Source organism: Eubalaena glacialis, chromosome 3, assembly GCF_028564815.1.
Source record: "Eubalaena glacialis isolate mEubGla1 chromosome 3, mEubGla1.1.hap2.+ XY, whole genome shotgun sequence".
Taxonomy (NCBI): Eukaryota; Metazoa; Chordata; class Mammalia; order Artiodactyla; family Balaenidae; genus Eubalaena; species Eubalaena glacialis.
In genome coordinates, this window is record NC_083718.1 from 21710997 (window position 1) to 21733637 (window position 22641).

General features: G+C 37.4%; 1 protein-coding gene across 9 annotated transcripts in view; it reads left to right on the forward strand.

Moving 5' to 3' along the window:
* The window catches only part of DISP1 (dispatched RND transporter family member 1), a 215638-nt gene that overhangs the window by 126328 nt on the left and 66669 nt on the right, over positions 1 to 22641 (forward strand). For 2 of the 9 annotated variants that reach the window (XM_061187320.1, XM_061187321.1), the window contains exon 2: positions 11889 to 13095. The exons of 6 other annotated variants lie outside the window; for them this stretch is intronic. In XM_061187320.1, coding sequence (XP_061043303.1) covers positions 12708 to 13095 — 388 coding nt within the window. In that variant the 5' untranslated portion in view covers positions 11889 to 12707. Of the gene's footprint in view, positions 1 to 11888; positions 13096 to 22641 lie in introns of those variants that run through there. One more of the 9 variants, XM_061187328.1, reaches the window with a different exon arrangement.

Consider the following 22641-nt stretch of genomic DNA (forward strand, 5'->3'; position numbering starts at 1 on the left):
AATCAGGGAGGATGAAGCGAATAGTTGTTCGACCACAGCTGAAAAATATTCTCATGTCCTTTATGTAAAGGCTTAGACACCTTTAGAAATCACTTGAAACATGGAAGGTGTTTGATTACCTGCCAGTGTGAGGTTTTTCATCTATTTTATTTTTCCAAAACTAAAAAGTAATCTCCAAAATGTATTTATGAGAGCTTCCTAAGCCTCTGCTCTTAAGTGATCATTCAGCCTTTGGTCTATTACATCGTGATGTCATTACTGAGCCATTTGTTCTCACCTATACCAAAGATGTTATTTATATACTAACATATTTCTAGACTTTTTCATTATCAATTAACACTAGCATTCTTGATGTTCAAAAGAGGCTAAAAGTTCATTTCTGACATCTTTTCTCTTAATATGATACTTTATATTAAATTTAGAAAGGGTAATTTATCTTTAGTTTATTCAGAGGCTCATGTCCTAATAAAGTGATTTCTACTTATTTGATTATATTATTGGAATATTTTATTTACCTTATTAAACTATATTTTATTATGTTACTAGAAAAATATAAAGTATACTCATGCTGCAAGTGATGTTTGCCGGTAAATGCAAATCCTAATTTATTTTGAGGATTTTATTGACTTTTCAATGAGGATTGAAAAGTCTTATTGACTTTTCAGATGAGGATTTTATTGTTAATAGCTATAAAATAAAAAAGAAATTAAATAGCTGCCATAAACCCTTTTAGGAGCAAGTTGGAGCACAAAAAATGCAAAAATAAGATGGATTGTGACATATTAAGTGTTCTGTTGGGTTAACATTTTATTTTACTGGTAGTTAAATAATTTAAGAAAAATTTCTTCCCTTCAGTGTTAATTCCAAATCAGGCTAGTATGAAATACATATTAGTAATGCTCAGAATGGAAAATATACACCTGTGGTAGAAGAATATGTCATGGTAAATATGTTTATACAGCTGTGTGGTAATGTTAGTTATTACAGAGTACATTTACAGAGTCATGTAATGAAACTCATTTTCAAACATTAACTTTTGCATAGAAATAGCTAATTAAAGAATAACTTCATTTTTCAAATGCAGACTGTACAAGCAGTATATAGCATCACTGTAGCTATCTGAAAACTGAATGCATAAATTTGATTATAAGTATATGTTGGCTAATTTCTGAGGAATTACAGACTTCTTGTAAGACTATTTCTTATTTATAATTTATGCTTTCATAGACTATAACTTATTCTTAGTATCAGACTGAATTTCCATTAAACTTTATTGCACTTACGTGGACTCTTCTGTCATGCTTTAATAGAATTATAACATTGATTTAATTGGGTCTCTGTGAAAGCTTCTTTTAGCATTAATAATTCCATTTATTCCATAGGGTTATTAGTTTTGGATAACTTGTATGGCTTCATTCAGATTTGAACTAGAATATGAATAAATATTATTTAAAAATTAAGTAAGCATGAGTAAAAGCAAATTTTAAAGTGTACTCATAGGATTTTGAGGATTTTAAAAATATTTGATTCAAAAGAGTGAGTAAAATGTTACCATTTAATATGTATTGCTATAGCGTTATCTATAAAAATATTTTACCTGAGAAATTTAACACGTGTTGCATGGTTTTGTCCTTTTGTCTAACTTCTGAGCCTCTGTTATGTGCTCTGTGAAACTCCAGAGATACTAAGATTTAAGTTTTATTTCCTGCCCTCAAATATTTCAGTTTCCTTCTATCTGGAAAGAATACCAAGCATCCACTTATAATTACTAGCAATTACTTTTTTAAAACCTACTACATGAGAGGAAGATATTGCAAATCTATTCAGCTTATACATAATGGCATCTTTTATTAAACCTTAACTCTTTTTAGAACTTTCTAAAATGTATTCCAGCTTATAAGAGGACCAGGAAAGAGAATATAATAGGTTCACTGTATATCCATTTCCACTCCTAGAAAAACCAGTTTGAAATGTTTGGGGGGAGGGGGTGTTCGGTAGTTCTTGATTGTTTAAACAATTTAATCTCTAAGATAGATATAGAGTCATGGGGTGTTTGGAGTTGATTCAAGGTTAATTATGGAAGGTTTTGACCTCAGTATTTTTCACAGCACCAAGCATGTAACTAACGTATTGCAGGTACTTCATAAATGCTTATTGAATCAGTGACTGAATAAATAAGGATTGATTCAGAAAATAGTGAAAATTTATTGGCCGAAAAGGAGAGCCTTCTAGCAGAGGGAGAACAGAAGCGGCAAGAATTGTGAAAGGGTTTGCTAGGTTGGACAAGAGATGAGGTCAGAATAAATGAGGAATCTAATTTATAGAGGGGCTAACATTAAACTGAGTAGCTTTAATAAGAGAGCTCTAGGTATTACATGAATGTCTGCTATGAGGAGAATTCGTTTGATTAACTCTGTAGGATATAGTAAAAAGGGAAACAAGCTAGAACAGTGATTCTCAAAGTTGGTTCCTCAACTAGCAGCTTCAGCCTCATCTGGGAGCTTGTTAGAAATGAAAATTCCAGGGCCCTAACATGGAAGCAATCTAAGTGTCCATCATCAGATGAATGGATAAAGAAGATGTGGCATATATATAAAATGGAATATTACTCAGCCATAAAAAGAAACAAAATGGAGTTATTTGTAGTGAGGTGGATGGAGTTAGAGTCTGTCATACAGAGTGAAGTAAGTCAGAAAGAGAAAAACAAATACAGTATGCTAACACATATATATGGAATCTAAGGGGAAAAAAAAAAAAGGTCATGAAGAACCTAGTGGTAAGACAGGAATAAAGACACAGACCTACTAGAGAATGGACTTGAGGATATGGGGAGGGGGAAGGGTAAGCTGTGACAAAGTGAGAGAGTGGCATGGACATATATACACTACCAAACGTAAAATAGATAGCTAGTGGGAAGCAACCGCATAGCACAGGGAGATCAGCTCGGTGCTTTGTGACCACCTAGAGGGGTGGGATAGGGAGGGTGGGAGGGAGGGAGATGCAAGAGGGAAGAGATATGGGAACATATGTATATGTATAACTGATTCACTTTGTTATAAAGTAGAAACTAACAGACCATTGTAAAGCAATTATACTCCAATAAAGATGTTAAAAAAAAAAAAAAAATTCCAGGGCCCTAGCGCGAAACTACTAAATTGGGATCTGGTGAGGAGTTGGGAAGGGGAAGACCCAGCAACCTGTGTTTTAATGGGCCTTCCAGGAAATTCTGGCATCAGCAGGCTCATCAGGTAACAGGTAACAGCCACGAGATTAGGGATTCTATAAAAGAGATGATCACTAAGGTAACTTCCAACTGTAAACTGAACGATATAAAGATTTGATGATTTAGTGTAGTTGTGCAGAAATTATTAATCATTGAGTGTACAGAGTTTTAAACAAAATAGAGATGTTTGTACTTTGGTGCCGTAACCTCAGGCTTTCAGCTTTGCTGGTGGAAGGACACTTACCAGTTTAGCCAGAAGTAACTGGAGACTTATTTGTAAAGTATAATGTCAATTTTTTATGTTATGGTGGGAACAAAACTAGCTCAAAACAGAACAATACACTTCCATTTGCTGTGTTTATTCTCCTGGAAGGTAAAATTATAAATCAAAGAGGTTCTATGATGGACAGAGAATTAAATCAAAAGTAATTGGCTATTCTTAAGCATTATTTCTTTTGAAATCAATAACCTAATGAATTTACTTTCTCCATTCCAAGAATATTTCAGTGTAAAATAAATGGAAGCCTTTTCCAAAATCAAAGACCATTTACTCTTGGCCAGTGCTAAAGACCCTTGATGGATTTTTTTATTCTTTGATCTTTTCTTTTTCTTTCTTTCTTCCCCTCTTTTTTTTCTTTTTGAGAATTTCTGGGGATTATAACTCTCTTTCTTGTGATTATTATAGTACACTTTGTAAATATGTTGTATCCTGTTGCTTCATGATGTGCTTTGGAATACCCTCTATTCTTCCTTGCAGTATATACCTCCTACAAAAATGCTTCTTGGGATAGGTTACTTCTGAGAATGATGTGCTAAATTAAAAAGGGATTTGGATTGATTCATGTTAATTTCAGTTTCTGATTCAAGATACATTTTTCTTAAAATTATATCACCAGTAATACATTGTATGTAGAGAACAAAGGGGTTCAGGAAGAGATAGATCAGGCACTGTGGTGAGTGTTTTATACCAATGAACTCACTCACTGTCTTAAAATTATAACCCTTTCAAGCTCGTTATGAATTACACAAGCAGTTATCACATTCATGTGGTTGACATGCACAGTATGGTTATTTTTAATCAGGGCAAAGAAAACATATATGCCACTGTGATTGTTTATGAATGTGTTAATGCTCTTTTATTGTGATTCAAGATTCCATCGACATGTTTTCGTATATGCACATTTACATGCACTTTTTGTGTGCAAGTTATTTATCTAGAATTACTCTGTATTTGGCACCACACTGGGCACTCAGGTTCAGACAAGAGATACAGGAGAGTTCTGGTCAGGATTGCTCCAAAGGTCTTGTTTCAGCACCATCCTCCGCATGGCAATGAAAGAAAATAAAAGAGAAAGCGAAAATGACATAGCTGACTCAAAATCAAAGCAAACATCTCAGACGACCAGAAAGTGATCAGAAATAGAAAGTTGTAGGTAGGACTGGAATTGTGAGCCTGCCAAGCTCCTGGCCAGAAGCAGAAAGTTGCTCCACTGCTCCTTGGGAGGTGGGGAATGGAGCCAGGCTCATTGCTTAAAGAAAGGAATGGAGTGAGGAGAACCCTTCCTCCAGCCTGATTCCCATTATTGTGACTGGAGGCTAAAAAGTTGCCAGCTCTGCCAACTTTGGGGGGACCATAGTGTTACTGAAAGCTGTGAGCCAAAGAGAGAAAGTAGGATAAAAACCCAGTTTAGGGACCAGAAACGGAGTCATTTTGTCTGCTGGCTCTGTAATATTCCTAATATCACCATAGAGCTGAAGTTCTACAATATTATTATCTAGACTGTTATAGAGCTAAGAATTTGTACAAAATCCAGCTGGGAGAGGGAGCAAGTGCGAGCAACTACAAAAACAATTGTCAGAAGACGGGAAGAAAGAAAAACCAGGTTAAAACAAAATAAAAAATACTCCCATTAAAAAATGAGCCTGCAAACCTAATTGCCAAAAGAACATGTTAAAAAAAACTCCCCTACCTGCCAAAAAAAAAAAAAAAAAAAATTAGAACATGAATTCACTACTATGCAACTTTGACCAAGGTTGTAAAATAAGTATATTTGGGATGCTCAAAGAGCAGAGGAGATAATATCTTAAATTTTCCAGAATTGATGAAAGCCATGAGTCATCACATCAAAAGTGCGCCCAGGTACTTAACAGGATAAATAAAGGTAAATCCACACCTAGAAACAATGTAGTAGAACTACATCAAACAAAAGATAAAATATGAAAACAATTGGGAGAAAAAGGCTTTACTTAAAGGAATTACAGTTAAACCTATACTAGACTTCTCATTGGCAACATAGATGCCAGAAGACAGTGAACTAATAACTTCAAAGTTCTGAGAAAAAAATAATGGTATATAGAATTTTGTACTCTGCTAAACTATTATTCCAGGATGAGAGTAAAATTAAGAAAATTTCAAATATACGAGTGTTTACCATACACCTAACCTCCCCAGAAGAAATACTAACTAAAAGGTACACTCAACAAGAAGAAAAGCTATCCCAGAGGGGAGGTGTGGGCAAAAATACAAAATAATACTGAAATTGACTAAATTTCAGAGGTGTAAGAATCTTTTCTTGTCTTTTGAGAATGTGTGAACATGATATGTTAAACAAGAACATTAATTACTCCAACTACAAAAATATATGCTCTTCAGACACTAAATATTCAATACATGGTATAGAAACTAGTTGTTTGGTAATCAAGAGAGAGAATGATCTCTGTGAGGCAGAGCAGTCTAAAAAGAGAAAAGGAAATTTACCTGTACCTTGAAGAAATAGGTAGGATTCTGCTTTGTCCATCTCGTGGAGACTGAGTAGTGAGAGAGAAGGAACAATGTGAGCAAATTGTATGTAGGTGATGAAGTTCAAGACTCATTTTGAGGATAGTTTGGCTGGGCTTGAGGATTTATGTAAGAGAGTGATTGGGAGGGTTCTTCTGAACCTTTTGGAACCCTTCTGGTAGGCATGGGGGTGTCTCTGTATTGAGAGAAATGGGATGGCATCGTTTTTAAAAAGTTGACTTTTTCTAGGTAAAATCTAGTATTTGTTTTCTATAAATGAGCAATATACATTTCTTTAAGATTTAGGAGTATTTGATTTAGGGGCTTCCTTTTTTTTTTTTTTTTTTTTGGTAAATTCTATTTTCTCAAGTTGTGTTTTCTTTTTTCCTGATGATTAGTTTAGAGCATTTGAAAGCCTCCATCTCTTTATGTTATTTTAACTTACAGTTAAACCTGTTTTTCACTTTGTTCATAGTTGATCTTTAGACTGAATAAATGCTGATTAGGTATTAGTATAAAGTAAGGATATCATAGAATTGGAGAATATCTTCTCTAAACCAAAGCCTCTTGCTGTTTGCAATTTGAATTGTCTAGGAGACAAAGGTATCTTTGCAACAAGGGGACTGGGAGAATGGATTTACTTTGTTTCAAGCGTTAAGTGTGTAGAGCAAAGTTAAGGAACTCTTAAAAGGAAGGGTGCCAATATCCCGTGCCTTTATTTCTTTTGCAGATGGAAGAGATCATTTTACTGAGGGAGTGAGGTGGTGGGGGCCATCTCAAGAAGTAGCAAGGAGTGGGTGCATGCTGGCAGGCAGCAACCAGCGCTCGTATGACCCTTGTCCGTAGGCCAGAGGAGGCTGACTCCTGTTTCTGGAAGTCCAGTGGTCAGCTATTTTTCATAAACTCTTACTAATGTGCTTTAATCAAGTACCTGTGTGTACAGCATTATAATGAATGATATGGGGTTCTAAGAAAAAAATCAGTTGGAATTTCAAGAAGAACCACAGTGTGCAAGAGTGCTTAGTCATACCTTTGCAGTAATTGTAGATACGTGTAATGTTGCAGTTTTCTTCATTTGTGTTTCTTTTCTCCTACTAAATTGTTTTAAAAGCCCAGATTACTAATCTGTAATCTGTGTTAGATTACAGCATAAAACACCTAATTTTTCTTCCGCCTTATCTATTTTCAGTGTTATATTTTGTCCTCTCCCCTCAGTTTCCTGCTTCCCCCTCAGACTGCCTCAGTTTCTGCCTTGCTTCTTTTCTTCCCCATTATTTGATGTGTGTGTCTTAAATTTATCACACTGATACTCCGGCTGTTTTCCATTTCCCATGTTCCTTTTACCATCTGCCTTCTGTGGCTCCTCTCCTTACTCTCTCCTCTTCTATCCCTATTGGCTTTAGTTTCCTTATATGTTGAACTCTTTTTCTACAAGCGATTTCTCAGTTATAGGGGGTTGACTGATGTATTCATCAAATTGTTCCTTTTAACTTTAATTTATTCTCAGAGCTTATTAGGCAGCAGAAAATAAAAGGTAACCACACTCTATTCATAAGCTTCAGTAAACTTTTGTTGAACTTATTTGGTTATTTGAGGTTTCACTAAAGAATGTGAGCTAGAAAAATAGCAGCGTGATAGGGAAGTGCTTTCAAGTCTGAGTATTGACATATGACGTAGTGGGAGCAAGAATGAAGTATAGCTGCCATATGCAGTGATGTGATCTTGGGATATGAGGCAATGTGCAGGACTCTCAACCCACAGGACCAGATTTTTATAGCAGGAATGCGAAAAGCAAAAACAAAACTGTACTTTAAAAAACTTCAAACTATACTTCAGAGTTTTAGAATAAAATAAAAAATAGTGACTGGAACGTAGTACATTAAGATTTATTCCGACGTTGTAAAAAGTATTGGCCCCCCCCTTTCTCCTTGGTTCTTGGTCACTTGTATTCTCCTAAAAAGTTTAGCTGTGAAATGGCTAGAAGTGAAATATAAAATTAAGACTGAATCATTTTATAAAATATGAAAGAATTAAGCAAATAAATTAATGGATTAAATTTATTTTTCATGGATCAGATAATTTGCTTTCACATATTAAAATATTAGCTTGTATGTTTCAAAAAAAGGTGGAGATGTTAAGTTAGACCCATATTATCCAAAATATGAACTTCCACGTTAGAGAGTTTATTTGAAAAAGAAGTTGGTTTACAGCATATTAAAATTACTTGAACTATATTCCTTTATGTGCTTAGCACAAGATTTTACCCGAGATAGTCTTCCTTTTCCTATTTTCCTCTCCTTTTATTAAAAAATCTTTTGTCTTAAAAAAAGTCGCAAGATGTTAGCATTAAACATTTAGTAAAAGAGTAGATAGGAATATAAAAATGAAATAGGAATCTCTTCTTAGCATTCATCTTTGTGATAACTTTTATGAAATATGGGATTCAAACACTCCTTGTTTCTGTATAATTGGTACGCTCCAGAGTCAAGTAGGGATAACTTATTTTATTCTATTCCCCGATTTGTACTTAAAAGTGAGAGTATTTTATTTAAAAAAAAAAAAAAAAAGATTCTAAACAAAAAATAGGTATGGTCTGCTTGTATAACTAATACTGTTATATGTTTCTCTTACCCATGCCAGTATACTCTGATGCCAGGTGATCCAAAGGAAATCATTAAAATCTTCAGGCTGTTATAAAATTCCTTGCTCCTCTATTTGAAGTTAGTTTTGATCAAAGGGACAGGAATTTAATTTTTTAAAAGGAACTTTTTAAAAATTAAAAACTCTTTTAGGGAGACTTGTGCAAGCCCACAATTGAACCTTCCACGTATACTAGTACCAGAATCCAGAAATAAATGTGTTACTGTATACATACTTAATTGCCTTTCAAAATATATTATACCAATGGGATATTAGTTTTATGCTTTGAAGTTGGGATCAGAAAAAAAATTTTTTTCTTGTGACATGGTGAGTGAGGCCTGTACATTATTACTAATTTGGATTCAAATTTTCTTTGGACCAGTTCAAGGGGCTTTGCCCTCAGAGACAAGATGACATGGACACCAGGACCTTAACTCCTTTTTTCAATCTTCTCACCTCCTTTTTCAGTCTTCTCACCTCCCATTTTTTTCACTTACCCTCTTGAAAAGGATACAGAGTTATTTATCACTGTGAGAATAAGCACCGTCAATACTGTCCCCCTCTTAGGAGATATAATGAGAGATCTTGTAAAATTTAGTCTTCGACGGTGTCAAAAAGGGTAATGAAGTTAAGATCACAGTAGCAAAGACTGAGTATCTCTCATATACTCCTGGCTTTATAAAATCTGAGTTCAGCTGTAGCTGTCCTGGACACTGTGTTTGAGTACCAGTTGTCAGTGTGTATCAACAGTAGCCATCATTGCAAATATAATCCGAGACTAAGAAAAGCAGTTATTTCCAAAAGTTAGGTTTCTTTGATCTAAGTAAATGGTGCATTTTAGCTTTATGCAAGATTAGGGATCATTTTAGAGATTTGTGACAGTTCTACTTGTTTCTATATAGGGCATCTGAGCTGGATCCTTCATGCTGGGTTTGACTTCTTGCAAAGCCAGCAGGGTGTGGATGCATATTACTAAGGCATTCCACTTGGCAGAGAAAGGAATGAACACTGCATTGTCTAATATCCCATAGGGATGGCAAGGGGGAGTGCATAATGTTTCTTCGCTGTGACTGAGGGCTGTGTTGATGGTGTACTATGTAAGGGAATGTGGCTTGAAGATATTAAGTAGAGCACATACTTAGGAATTCTTCGTCGTTGACTGAGATATCCAGGAAAGCAAAGACTATTGGGTGACCAAACAAGGCAGACGCCTTAATTTAGGAATAAAACAAAGAACTAACTAGTTCTAATTCTTCAACCCCTCAATTTTTTCATCCTTCATTCTCCTTTAGTATAAGGCACTTTCAGTGATAGACCTTTGTGAAGTCTAAATACTGGATAATAACATTGTGATAAGTATCTCTTCTCTGTTTCTTTTTAAGGCAGAGGTTGTGTGTATGTATGATACAATGACCTGCTTAATAAATAAGTACCTTCTTGATGCCAGTAATCGTGTAAGCTTATTTTGTTGTTGTTGCTTTGTATTCAGAGTAACGGAATTCCCATCTCCTTTGGTGTTTCTTTGCAAAGGCAGTGCTTGAACCAGTGCTTGTTACATATTTATTGTGGTAATTTTCAATATACAACTGGGCTGTGAGTTTTGCTATAAAGGAATAAAAATATTTGAATTCACTTTAAGTATTTTCTCCCTACATTTTTGTCAAAAGTCTTGTGATCTTAGGTTATTTTAGTGCCTGGAACAGGTTAACAAAGAAAGTTGTGGAATTTTCTTCTCTAAAGATGTTTAAGGTTAAGGACGCCTCAACTGGCTGCTGCAGGTTTTATCTAGCCCCAGTTATAGTATCTTGAGCCTTTTGGGGATGCCAGAATCTAGTAGTACAGGGGTCCCCAAGCCCCGGGCATGGACCGGTACCGGTCTGTGGTCTGATAGGAACTGGGCCGCACAGCAGGAGGTGAGTGGCAGGCCAGCAAGCGAAGCTTCATCTGTATTTACAGCCGCTCCCTATTGCTTGCATTACCGCCTGAGCTCCACCTCCTGTCAGATCGGTGGCGGCATTAGATTCTGATAGGAGCACGAACCCTACAGAGAACTGTACATGTGAGAGATCTAGGTTGCATGCTCCTTATGAGAATCTAATGCCTGATGATCTGAGGTGGAGCTGAGGTGGTGATGCTAGCACTGGGGAGCGGCTGCAAATACAGATTATCATTAGCAGAGAGGTTTGACTGCACAGAGACCATAATAAATCAGTTGCTTGCAGACTGATATCAAAACCCTATCAATGAGTGGCAAGTGACAATTAAGCTGCATCTGGTGGCAGGCTTTATAGTGGCAAGTGAGTTGATGTACTTCAATTGTACAGCTGCATCTGGTGGCAGGCTTAAAGTCAGAATCTGACACTTATTTTAGTCCGTGCGTGGCCCGCCCATTATTTGATTTATCACTTCTGTCCGTGCCTCTTTCCTGCACTGCACACTTGTCTCAGTCACAGTTTTGGTAAGCCCACAAGCTTACCCTAGCCAAAATGAGCAAAAAACACATGTCGCTGGAGAGCTTCTTTGCAAACGCAGAAAGACCCAATGATGAGACAGCAGAAGGCTCTGAGACTGCCAACCAAAAGAAAGCTGTATGTAAAAGAAAATACCAAAAGTCCTACTTAAATTGCAGGTTCATTGCAACAGGTGATTCACATTCTCCAAGCCCGCTTTGTATAATATGTGGCAACTGGCTATCCAACGAAGCCATGAAAGCTTCAAAACTGCTTTGCCACATGGAGACCAATCACCCTGCATTAAAAGACAAGCTTTTGGAGTTTTTCAAAAGAAAAAATCGTGAACACGAAGACAGAAGCAATTACTGAACGCCACCACTTCATCAAATGTGTCTGCACTGAGAGCATCATTCTTAGTGGCTAACCGCATTGCTAAAGCTAAGAAGCCCTTTACTATGGGTGAAGAGTTGATCCTGCCTGCTGCTAGGGACTTCTGTTGTGAACTTTTAGGAGAGGCTGCAGTTCAAAAGGTGGCACGTGTTCCTCTTTTGGCTAGCACCATAACTAGACGACTTGATGAAATAGCAAAGGATACTGAGGCACAATTGTTAGAGAGGATTAATGAGTCACCGTAGTATGCAATCCAGGTTGATGAGTCTACCGATGTTGACAACAAGGCAACAATGCTTGTTTTTTTTTTTTTTTTACTCATATTTTTTCTTTTTTTTTTTTTTTCACACACACTGTATTTTATTTTTACACAACGCTTGTTTTTGTGTGATATATTTTTCAGGAGGATGTGCATGTGGATATGTTATGTGCACTTTTGTTGCCAGCCAATACCACAGCTGCAGAACTATTCAAGTCTTTGAATGATTACATATCAGGAAAACTGAATTGGTCGTTTTGTGTCGGTATATGCACGGACGGAGCGGCTGCCATGACTGGACGGCTTTCTGGTTTCACTACTCGGGTCAAAGAGGTCGCTTCTGAATGTGAGTCTATGCACTGTGTCATCCCTAGAGAAGTGCTGGCTAGCTGAAAAATGTCACCTGAACTTAACAACGTTTTGCAGGATGTGATTAAAATTATCATCCACTTTAAAGTATACGCCCTTAACTCACGTCTGTTCACACAGCTCTGTGAGGAGATGGACGCAGAGCACTCACGTCTTCTCTTATACACAGAAGTGAGATGGCTTTCTAAAGGTAGACCACTGGCCAGAGCTTTTGAGTTACGAGAGACACTCTAGAGATTTCTTTTAGCAAAACAGTCACCACTGGCAGCACAATTCAGTGACACAATGGATCGCAAAACTTGCTTACTTGTGTGACATATTCAACCTGCTCAAGGAACTCAATCTGTCACTTCAGGGGAGAACAACTGTGTTCAAGTCAGCAGATAAAGTGGCTGCATTCGAAGCCGAACTGGAATTATGGGGGCGATGAGTGAACACTGGGATTTTTGACATGTTTCAATCATTAGCAGAGATTTTGAAAGAGACTGAGCCAGGGCCTTCTTTCTCCCAGCTGGTGCATGGTCACCTATCTCAGCTTTCAGAAGAGTTTGAGCATTACTTCCCAACCACAAAAGACCCCGAACTGGGAAGGAAATGATCCGCGACCCATTTGTGAATAAGCCAGGTGAATCGACTTTGTCCGCGCTAGAAGAGGATCAACTGCTTGAGATCGCAAATGACGGTGGCCTTAAAAGTATGTTTGAGACAACTTCAAATCTCCATACGTTCTGGGTTAAAGTCAAGGCGGGATATCCTGAGATTGACACAAAAGCACTGAAAAGCCTGCTTCCATTTCCAACATCCTATCTTTGTGAAGCAGGGTTTTCTGCAGTGACAGCAACCAAAACGAGATTACGGAGTAGACTGGACATAAGGTATCACTGTCTCCATCACTCAGGTATCACTGTCTCCCATCACCCCCAGACGGGACCATCTAGTTGCAGGAAAACAAGCTCAGGGCTCCCACTAATTCTGCATTATGGTGAGTTGTATAATTATTTCATCACATATTACAGTGTAATAATAATAGAAATAAAGTGCACAATAAATGTAAGGCACTTGAATCATCCCGAAACCATCCCCCCCCAACCCTGCGTCTGTGGAAAAATTGTCTTCCACGAAACCAGTGCCTGGTGCCAAAAAGGTTGGGAACAGCTGTAGTAGTACATGTCACAGCCCACCCATGGTGGCTTGGTATGGGCATCGGACATCTTCCCTGTTGTGTCCACACTTCCCAACACTGGAGCTGGAGCATTTACCAGTACATACCCAGGAGGTCTATTCTGGCTGGCAGCCCAGAAAGGTATGGTAATGACCACCCAGAGCTTGCTTAGACTTTCATCATTGGGGGTTTGCAATGAATGTGCCAAAGATGCCTTGTTCCTGAGGACCACCAATCGTTGTGATGATTTTTGTTTCAATGGTTTTGAAGTGGCATTTGTCATGCTATTAAGTTAATATGTTAAATATGTTAAGATAACCTTTTACTAGAATAGAAACAGAGGGAATATTTCCTAACCCATTCTATGAGGCAAGCAGTATTCTAATACCAAAACCAGACAAAGAATTACAAAAAGAAAACTACAGACCAATATCTTTTGTTAACATAGGTGAAAAAAAAAACTCAACAAATTATTAGCGAATTAAATCCAATAATGTATGAAGAGAATTACAGTTGACCCTTGAACAACATGGGGATTAAGACCCCCAACTCCCTGTGCAGTTGAGAATCCATGTCTGACTTTTGACTTCCTCCAAACTTAACTACCGTTAAGCCTACTGTTTACCAGAAGCCTTACTGATAACATAAAAAGTCAATTAACACTTATTTTGTATGTTGTTTGTGCTATATACATATTCTTACAATAAAGTAAGCTAGAGAAAAGAAAATGTTATTAAGAAAAATCATAAGAAAGAGAAAATACATTTTAAGTACGGTACTGTATTTATTGATACTGAGAGTTTGCATTGTCTGTTTACAGGATGAATTATCTGCCAGTACTTACATCAATATTTTCTTATATGATACAAAACACTGTAGATGTTATACATGTTACTAACACTAGACATCAAAAATAAAAGATAATGTGGAAAAAAAGATAACCTTTACTGTCCATAGTAACTAATCCTAGTTTCTGATGCACCCCATTTATAAATGTATTCTTTCAGCCAGGCCTATATTTTGAGTCTGACAACACTGCCATGTTGGGATACTTTAGTCTTCTAGTATATATCTCATATTCTTATATTCTGATAGAAATAAATATCCTTACTCCCTTCCCATTTGTTACTGCATTATTTCTTATCTATTTACAGCCATCTCACAAAATTTTATTTCATATAAACATATGAAATATGTAGCCAGACATAGCATGAGTTTCATAATTTTGAACTGCTTGAACTTTTGAATAACTAATGAGTGTGTTTTCAACATATAAAGCAACTCCTGCCACTTTTATGAAATATCTAACCCTAATAAACGTCTTCAGTCTTAGAGTTCGGGTAGTTTAAGGTTCTTTCCTTGCCAAACATAATATTACCACATGTTATAAAAAGTATAAATAAATAAAATAGGATTAGAATTTTCATTTACTTTCATCCATACAACTTCATTTTATATCAGAGAATGTGATGTGTCATAGTGTTACTTAACCTAAGCCTTTAGCAGTGACGACAGGTGTTTGTACGCAAGTGACACATATGTTTTCCTATAAAGTCTGACTTTTGGAAAATTAACTTGCATGTATTTTTATTTCATGACATAAGTAAAGTAAGTGTAACTTTCTCCATAAATATTAGAAGTCTAACTTACAGAAAATTTCAATTTATTGGTCATAATCCTTCTTAACATATGCTGTAATACCACATTCATTTAGATTCATTTAAGGTTTGGTAACAATGCAGCTGAAACCATTAAAATAATGTTCTAATTAGATGAGAGTTAAGACACACTAATCTTCATTCTAGGAGTATATTTCATGCTAGGAGCATCTATTGTAAAAGTAAAATATCTTACTTTGAAATCCTATACTGCAAACCAAAAATATTTTGGAACCTCTCCAGAGCCCATGGCTGCACTGTGCTTTGCTTTTAAATCATCATGTGTCACGAGATTATATTCTTAGATGATCTATAGTCTAGTTATTTTGTTATGGCTGAAATGATCCAGCTTGTTTTTGATATAAAACTATCAAATCTGAGCCTCCTCTCCTCCTCTAAAATATAAAACATTCTTCATACTTGCTGTGGGAGAAAGGCTCTCTCACAGAGTGCTGTAGCTGCTCATGTCAAGACAAGATGTTCACCAGAATACCAACGTGAAACCTATAATAAACTAACTTGCTTGAGTTATTTTTCACATTTAAAAAGTTCTTTTTAGTAGCAATTTTTTTGTTAGGTCAGGAGAGCTGAAATTTTTGCCTGTTGCTTTGTATTGCACAGTAAGATTTTTTTCCTTCACAGAAAAAAAGACTACTTTTTCTCTGAAAGTTACTAACCTCTGTGCTTTTTGCTTAACATATATATCCCAACTTCTGATCTTCATTAAAATTTTTGGTAGTGATAAGTGAATTTCATTCTGGATGACCAAAATGCTTTCGGGATTATTGAAAAAATGCATATGGTTACCTAGTTTTTAATCAGACCAGGCAAAGGATGTAATGAATAAAAATTAAGATTTCCCAGATTCACTTGTTTACAAGGCATTTTATCACAGAAATCATATTTGCTACAATAAGATCAATTGGCAATTAAACAGAAAGTCTATTGTCTATTAAATTGAATGGCTCACTGTGGGGAAAAACTCATTTAATTTCGTTGCTTAAAAATATTTTTGCTCATGCCAAGGAAAATCCTACCTTAGAAACAAAACAAAAAGAAATTTAAAAAACTGCCCAGGAAGAAGCTGGCATATTAGTTTCTGGAGTGACCTCTACTGGTTTGGAGAAAAGGGTGAAAAGCCAATTACTGACATCTCTTAGTATTCTGCAGAAATTTAATATTCAGAATTTAAAAGCGGAGAAAAGGGACTTCCCTGGTGGTCCAGTGGTAAAGAATCCACCTTCCAGTGCAGGGGATGTGGGTTCCATCCCTGGTCAGGGATCTAAGATCCCACATGCCGTGGGGCAACTAAGCCCACGTGCCACAGCTACTGAGCTCGCGCGCCTCAACTGGAGCCTGCACGCCACAAACTACAGATCCCACGCGCCCTGGAGCCGTCGCGCCACAACTAGAGAGAGAAAGCCCATGTACCACAACTAGAGGGCCTGCAATGAAGATCCTGTGTGCTGCAGCTAAGACCCGACACAGCCAAAAATAAACAAATAAATAAATAATAAATTTTAAAAAATAAAAGCAGAGAAAAGTACAACATATTGCAGTCATACTTAAAATATATTGAATCTTGGCTGTTGTTTCTTTCCTACAACCATAGTGGAAATGGTCCTTAGGGCCCATTTAAATCAGCAGGAAAATAGGATTTTGTGTATTGAATTTTATTTTGCAGACTACATTCCAAAACTACATTTATTCTGTTTAATAAAGGGTATAGGTAATAGTAACAAATTGTAAAAAATCATTTTTTCAATAAGTATTTGTCAAGTACCTACCAGGTGCTAGATCTTCCTAAGGGATATAAAAATGATAATAAAAGAGCTTGTGCTGTTAGGTGTAGATTAAGAGGGTAAGAGAGGCATACAAATGACCATGATAAAAAAAATTAACACGTACTAAGTGCCATAAGAGAGCTCTCAGGGTCAATAACTTAGGAGAGGATGAAAGAATTCCTGGCTTAGGCAATCAGAGAAGGCTTCATGGAAGATATGCTGTTTGTCATGTGTTGTAAAGAATGGATGGGATGATGGCAGCTGGAAATGTGAGCAAAGACCATTGCAAGTGGAAGGAAGAGCATAAGCCCTGAGGGGTTGTGTGCAAGCTTGTTTGGAGTAAAGCAAATTCTGTTTGGCAAGGGGACTGAGTAGGAAGGGAAAGGGCCCAGATATTGGAGGATCTTGCGTGCTGGCTAAGTAAGATGTTTAAACTTTACTTAGTGGCATGGAGGAACCATTAGTGTTTTCTGGACTGAGGAGCAGCTTGGTCAGATCTATCTGTTATGATGATGAATCTGGAAGCTCTGTGTTGCTTAGATTGGAATTTTAGGGGACCATAGATTAGGTCACATCTAGTAGGCTGTTGCAGTAATTCCAGGGAATAGTACATAGAAAGTGGGATAGGGAATGGAAAGGAAGGGAGGGTTTATGTGACAATGGCTAGGTCTTGAGAACAAATAAATAAGGGTACATGGTGGTGTAAAGGTCAAATGTGCAGATCAGGTGTTCAATAAATAAATATTTTAAGTTAAAATTTGGGGGCTTAAGTGACTGTGTAAATAGAAATAGGAAAATCAAGAAGTTGTTTGAACATGATAAGATAGTTTGTATTGTACTTGATTGAGTTTGAGCTGCTGGCAGGACATATATATTGAAATGTCCTTAGAAGGCAAAAGTGGAACTTAGAAAAAAGTTGAATGTGATGACATAGGCAGCAAGTATAGAGCAGAAAGGACAAAGGACAGAGCCTTGGACGTTGCCTAAGATTTAGAATAAGAGAATTCAGAGGATCTGCCAAGAAAATGGGATAGAGGTTAAAGAGGTAGAGAGTGTTAGAATAACGGAAACTGGGCAAGGAGAAAAGAGATTGCCAGTGGGGATGGGAAATGAAGAAATGTAAAGAAAATGAATATTGGGACTTCCCTGGTGGTCCAGTGGGTAAGACTCTGTGCTCCCAGTGCAGGGGGCCCAGGTTCGATCCCTGGCAAGGGAACTAGATCCCGCATGCCACAACTAAGAAGCCCACATGCTGCAACTAAAAGATCCCACATGCCACAATGAAGATCCCATGTGCCACGACTAAGAATTCCGCATGCCGAAACTAAAGATCCTGCATGCCACAACGAAGATCCCGTGTGCTGCAACTAAAACCTGGTGCAGCCAAAATAAATAAATAAAATAAATAATAAATAAATATTTAAAAAAAAAAAGAAAATGAGTATTGAGAAAGGACCACTGAATTTTGTTTTTGAAGGAACAGTTGTATTAGATGGTGAGTAAGATTGTTAGAAGTTAAGGAATGAGAGGAGGTGAGGCTTGAGTATTGCCTGGCAGTGAAAGGAAAGGAAAAAGTAGACCTGAACACTAGCAGGCCAAGAGAAGGATTACTTGTTTAGGCTGGGGGAAAAGGAAACATTTTTTCTAAGGAAATAATGAAGGAGCTAGCAAAGAGGAAGAGTTGTAGACGGACTTGGGGAGGGCAAGTGAGACAGGCTAAAGAGACATGGCAGTGATCTGGAGCATGTAGATCTCGGGGAGCACTGTCCGATGAAACTTTGCAGTGATGGGCAAAGTTTTCTCTTTGCTCTGTCCAGTGCAGTAGCCACGAGCCACATGTAGCCGTTGAGCACTTGAAACACGGCTAGTGCAACCTGAGTGCAAAAATTTTAACTGCATTGAATTTTAATTACTTTAAATATAAGTGGTCGCATGTGGCTAGTGGCTACCTTATTGGGTAGCACAGACCTAGTGTGTAAGTAGTTAATTTAGGAAAGAGGCATGGACATTGTGAGAGATAAGGGATGAGTTCCAGAAAAAGTTTGGGGTAGAGATGGTAATATTTGCAGGCACTCGTGGTCAAAGAGTTTCATTCTTTTTTCATAAAATAGATAGCATTTTTCACAGAGAAGGTTGAGGTGGGGAGCATGGGAAAGATTTCCAACAGTCCCTGTGGGGATTTCAGTGAAGAATCTGTGATAGAGGAGACGAACCTCAGTAGCTCGGAGAACCCTCCAGAGGTGAGAGTCTGCATTTGGTTTAAGTCTCCGCTTCCCTCTCTGGTGACTTTTTTCAGTAACATTCGCAAACCTTGGAGGAAAAAAAAAAGAGTGGGAGAGCAAGTTTAGGGGAGACCTTTGAAAGGCTGGCACAGTAAAAGGCTTGTAAAGTAAATAAATGCTGACTATCAGATCTGTATGAAGAAAGTGCAAAGCAAGGAAAACTAGAAGAGGACACGGTTAAGGACTCCAGGGCTGGAGGTTACTACGAGGGTGAAGAGCAGATTCTTTAGATGTCAGACTGTGGAAGATAAGCAAGGTGATAACATTTTCATTTGTAAGAATTGTAGCTTTTGGAGGTAGAGTTTTCAACAGGAAATGAGATTTTAAAAGAAGTGATAAGATTTTAATATGTAAATTCAGGTGAGAGGAATATGTAAGACTGACGCACATATTTCCACCTTGATGGAAAGGAATTTTAGCATCACAGTTATTTTGTTTCTGCTCCAATTTGCTTGCATTATGGTCTTTGCTCCAAACTCGCTGACTCAACTTTGAGTGTATAGTTTTTTTCTTAATCCAAATTTGAATAGTAAAACTGGGATTCGTTTTATCCATTTGAGTGGTATCCAAATTCATAAAAACTGAAATCAGAGTCGAGAGGGACCTGTGAGATTATTTCATCTAATGTATGGACTTTGTAAGTAGGAGGCCCTAACCTCTGGATTAAGTGACTAGTTCAAGGTTACAGAGCTAGGGAGTGGCAGAGCTGAGACAGCACTTTAGGACTCCACTGATTTCCCAGTTCTGGCTCTGACCTGAGCAACATAGTAATGTTCTGGGCTGAAGTCTTTGGCGTACCTAACAATCTGTACTCTAGAAACACTAAAACACAGTGTAGAATATTATCTGAAGAACTTTCCTGTCATTACTTTTCTGAACTTGTACTTTCCAATGACAAAGCTATTGACTTGACCCTACTGAAGTAAAAATCTTGCTGAAGCAGAACTCTACCATCTACCTTAGACCGCGGTTTATTCATTCGTAACTGTTTTGACATTTAACGCACACACACACAAAGATTAATAGATGGGACTTCTAAATGTCAATAAATGTAACAACATCTAGAATCACATTTTGGACTGAGTTCAGATGTGAAAGAGTTTAATGAACCAGCAGGTGTTTTTTTCACTTTTTAAAAAGTACTAACTCTTGTGCCTCTCTGGCCAGCTCTTGTCTCTCTGTCCCTCTCCTGTAACCTTTCCGTGTTCCTAGTAATGAAGAAAGATACCTAAGTAATGTAATCCAAGAAAAAAAGGGATACTGTTTTCAGAGAACCTTAGAACTTTGTAAGGTTATTAGCATTTTCTTTTTCACTTTAATATGTTGAGAAACGTACAAAGAGATTGGAAATAATCCTGATTATTATCTACAGAATAATAATGGATTCCATGTGACAATACCAGAAGTGTACTTTAAATTGCATTGTAATTGTATTTTAACATAGACCCATTTTTTAAAAAATTTTATTTATTTATTTATTTATGGCCGTGATGGGTCTTCGTTTCTGTGCTAGGGCTTTCTCTAGTTGCGGCAAGTGGGGGCCACTCTTCATCGCCGTGCGCGGGCCTCTCACTATCGCGGCCTCTCTTGTTGTGGAGCACAGACTCCAGACGCGCAGGCTCAGCAATTGTGGCTCACGGGCCCAGTCACTCCGCGGCATGTGGGATCTTCCCAGACCAGGGCTCGAACCCGTGTCCCCTGCATTGGCAGGCAGATTCTCAACCACTGCGCCACCAGGGAAGCCCCGACCCATTTTTAAATAAGTGATTAAATGTAAAAATCAGTACCTTTGCTAAAAATGGAAATAAGAATTTACATGTTTATGAGTTGAGTTCAGGTCTTTGGTTTCTGTGACATCTTAACTAATTTAAGAGATTTTTTGAAGTAATTTATGGGATCCACAACTCTAGAACCTTTGTTTGCATCTCTTGCAGTAACACGCACAATGAAATGGGATTAGCTGTTTTAATAAACTAAACCAAAGTACTATTCAGATGATCAAAGAATGGTAAAAATACCTTCATTTTCATTTAAGTTTTGTAATTCCTTTTGGGGGATTTTTAGGTACTACAGCATTTGGCATACATATGGCATGAAACCAGCATACCCTAAGATTTCAGGGACTGACTCTTTCAATATATTTACTTGAGTAAATACTTCTCCTTTTCCCTCCCTCCCTCCCTGTCTTTTTCATCCCCAAGACTGGCTCTTTTCTAGGTAAATTTAGAAGATACAGAGATGAAAGTTACCTTTCCTACCCTCTAGAAGTCCATACACTGTCTTTAATACACTGGTTCTCAAAATGTGGGTTTCAGACCAGCAGAGTCAGCATCACCTGGGGACATGCAGAAAAGCAAATTCTCCGGCCCCATCCCAGACCTCAGAATCAGAATCTTTGGGAATGAGACACAGCAATCTGCCTCCTCCCAAACCTTCTAGGAGATTCTGATGCACACTCAAATTTGAGAACCATTGGGCTAATGGCTAGAATATTATACCTTCCTTATTTTCCTATCAAGATAGAATCCACATACCATAAAATTCACCATTTTAAAGTGTACAGTTCAGTGGGTTTTACTGTATTCACAAAGCTATGCAACCATGATCACTATCTAATTCTAGAACATTTTTATCACCCCAAAAGAAACTCCAAATCTATTAGCAGTCACTCCCTGTACTCTGTCTCCATCCCCCAACCCCTGGCATCCACTAATCTACTTTCCATCTCTATGGATTTGGCTATTCTGGATATTTCATGTAAATGGAATCATACAGTATGTGACCTTTTGTGTCTGGCTTTCACTTAGCATAGTGTTTTCAAGGTCCATCCATGTTGTAACATGTATCAGTGCTTTATTCCTTCTTATGGCTGGATAATATTCCATTGTATGTGTGTACCACATTTTGCTCATCCATGCATCATTTGATGAACATTTGAGTTGATTCCTTGGTTGTGAATAATGCTGCTATGAACATTCGTTACAAGATTTTTATGAACATACGTTTTCAATTCTCTTGGGTATATATACAGTTGATTCTCCTCATTTGCAGTAGTTACATTCTTTAAAGTCTCTGCAAACACTGAACTAGTGAATACTGAGTCATTGCTCTGCAGGGAAATACAGGGTTAAGTTCCTTCAAGACTTTGGTCACATTTTTGACATACAGTCAATACATGACCTTGCTTTGTGTGTGTTTCTGTTTAAAGATACCTTATCTAATATATGCTGTTGATTCATTAACATTGAACTCACATCCAACAGCACCATTAACTCATGCCTAAGTAAACTTATCTAACACATGTATTTTCTCTGTAAGGAACATCACAGCCTTCTTGAGCTTAGGAACACTAGACAGCACTGCACATGACACTTTAGGGCCATTCTAAACAGTGAAATTGCCAACAAAGGCACAAAAATGTGAAAAACATGGCACCAAAATAGACTGCAAAGGGAACACTTGTTTTCAGTGTGAGAACTGAAACAAGAAGGCAGTGTGTCACCTTGTTCAACCTCACCTGGGAACATGTTTGTTGGAAGACTCAAATTTTCCCCTATTCTGTGTATGTACATGTCTGAAGGACTGAGAAACACCGTGAGGATTATTTTGGGATCACAAATTTTAACATGTAGGCAAATATGC